At 30.8% G+C, this 1,906-nt stretch overlaps 1 protein-coding gene across 4 annotated transcripts in view; it reads left to right on the forward strand.

The window, feature by feature from the left end:
- The window catches only part of LOC116846689 (tectonic-1-like), a 199,070-nt gene that overhangs the window by 50,482 nt on the left and 146,682 nt on the right, over positions 1–1,906 (forward strand). For 2 of the 4 annotated variants that reach the window (XM_032820856.1, XM_032820858.1), the window contains exon 2: positions 476–843. The exons of 1 other annotated variant lie outside the window; for it this stretch is intronic. In XM_032820856.1, the coding sequence (XP_032676747.1) occupies positions 478–843 (366 nt within the window). In that variant the 5' untranslated portion in view covers positions 476–477. Of the gene's footprint in view, positions 1–475; positions 844–1,906 lie in introns of those variants that run through there. One more of the 4 variants, XM_032820859.1, reaches the window with a different exon arrangement.

The following is a 1,906-nucleotide window of genomic DNA, read 5'->3' on the forward strand; positions in this document are numbered from 1 at the left end:
TATATATATATAAGTAGAATGTATGAACATGAATGGACAAATTTGATATATAATAATATATAATTATACATAATTATATATAATTTTATATAATTTTATATAATTATATATGAAAAATTTTTCATTGGGCATCTAATAGATAAGAAATTTGTCATCATGTTTACAGAAGATATTAGAACTATTTTACCGATTTGTTCAATTTATTATAAGTATCATTTGGTAAACATATGATTTTATTTCTGTATATTTTACTAGAATTTTGAATGTATTTTTCATTTCGCATATTAAATGATCACACAATGAGGAGACAGAAACCTTAAACTTCGTACCAATATCTGCGATGTCTCTTATTAGCCTTTCTTCTACTTTGCTTAATATAACTAAAAGTAATATTTATATCTCTGTTTATTTAAATTGAATTTAATTTATAATTGGCATTTTGTGATTATATTTACAAAATATGAACACTTTACAGCAATGTTGTTCTTGCTACTATTATTTATGGCATATATCAATGTAGCATATATAGCAAAACTTGAGGATATATTACCTTGTATCAACGAAACAGGTTGCAATGAATCAATAGATTCATTTATATATACACAAAGTTCTAAAGTTAATGATCCAGTGTTAAGTAATTCATCAAATGGTACGGAAGGAAATGATGAACACATAGCTGTTTCCACAGAAATAACCATACCTTTTAGAAAATTAAATACAACAGAGCAACCTGAAATACAGTCAACTGTAACAACGATCTCTTTAACAACTCTGGACATACCTTCAAATAATGATAAAGTTCTCAAATTTGAAGAGAGGGAGATATGCGGGTGTAATTTGATGGTACGTATTAATATTCAACTTATTACAAAATAATTGCTAAACGAATATTAAAAACAATTTATTATAACTGTATACGTATATTTGGTTTCGATACGAATTGAGATATTGATATGAGAATATCTGGACAGAGCGAATACTGTTAATTTAACCTTCTGTTACTCGCGCGTATCTGTGAGGTGCAACCCGAATTTCTTTAGTGCAGCATAAAATAAAGGTTAGAGAAACATACGTCATATATTTTTTACCTTACTATTTTTTCTGTCTCCGATAATGTATTCGCTTTCCGCAGCAGAGCTGTAGAACATAAAAAATACTTGACAAGTACACTATAATTAGTATATTTCTAATGTTGTCGATTAACTAATTTTTTACATTAAATATTTTGTTTTTTATTTAAAAGAGCAATTTTCATTTTCTTTACTGTTTTCTTATTTTCTTTACTTTTTTTTTAAAGTTTATTTTAAAGTATTACAATACACACTCGAATTTAAGAGTGTGATACATATATTGTACATTGTTTTTTTTTTAATATTAGGTGAAGTAAAAAGTTCTGAGCGTTTTTTCGCTTTATTTCGACGATGAAATTAACATAGTTAGGATTATCCGATTTCGATCAAATATGCGCCGTTTTGTTCGATAACTTTTGTCCATTTTGAAGGCAATTTCATAATTCCGCGATTGAAGAAGTCCTCGTCCCTATTGGTAAAAAACTTGACCAGCTCATTTTCACAAGCCTCTCTTGAGGCCAGTTTTGTACCATCAAGAAAATTTTGCAAATGTGATAATCTTGAAAAGGTGATAATCGCTTGGTGCCAAGTCTGGACTATACGGCGGGTGCAATAGAACCTCCCATCCAAGCTCTCGGAGCTTCTGGCGCGTCGTTAATGATGTGTGCGGCCTGGCGTTGTCTTGATGGAACACAACACTCTTCCTATTGGCCAATTCTGGCCGCTTCTAGTCAATCGCCTGCTTCAATCTGGTCAGTTGTTGACAGTAGAGGTCCGAATTGAGTGTTTGGCCCGATGGGTGCAGCTCATAGTGGGTGATTCCTTTCCAATCCTAC

This window comes from Odontomachus brunneus, unplaced genomic scaffold (assembly GCF_010583005.1).
Source record: "Odontomachus brunneus isolate Ranch 3 - 2012 unplaced genomic scaffold, Obru_v1 Obru_scaffold_067, whole genome shotgun sequence".
Taxonomy (NCBI): Eukaryota; Metazoa; Arthropoda; class Insecta; order Hymenoptera; family Formicidae; genus Odontomachus; species Odontomachus brunneus.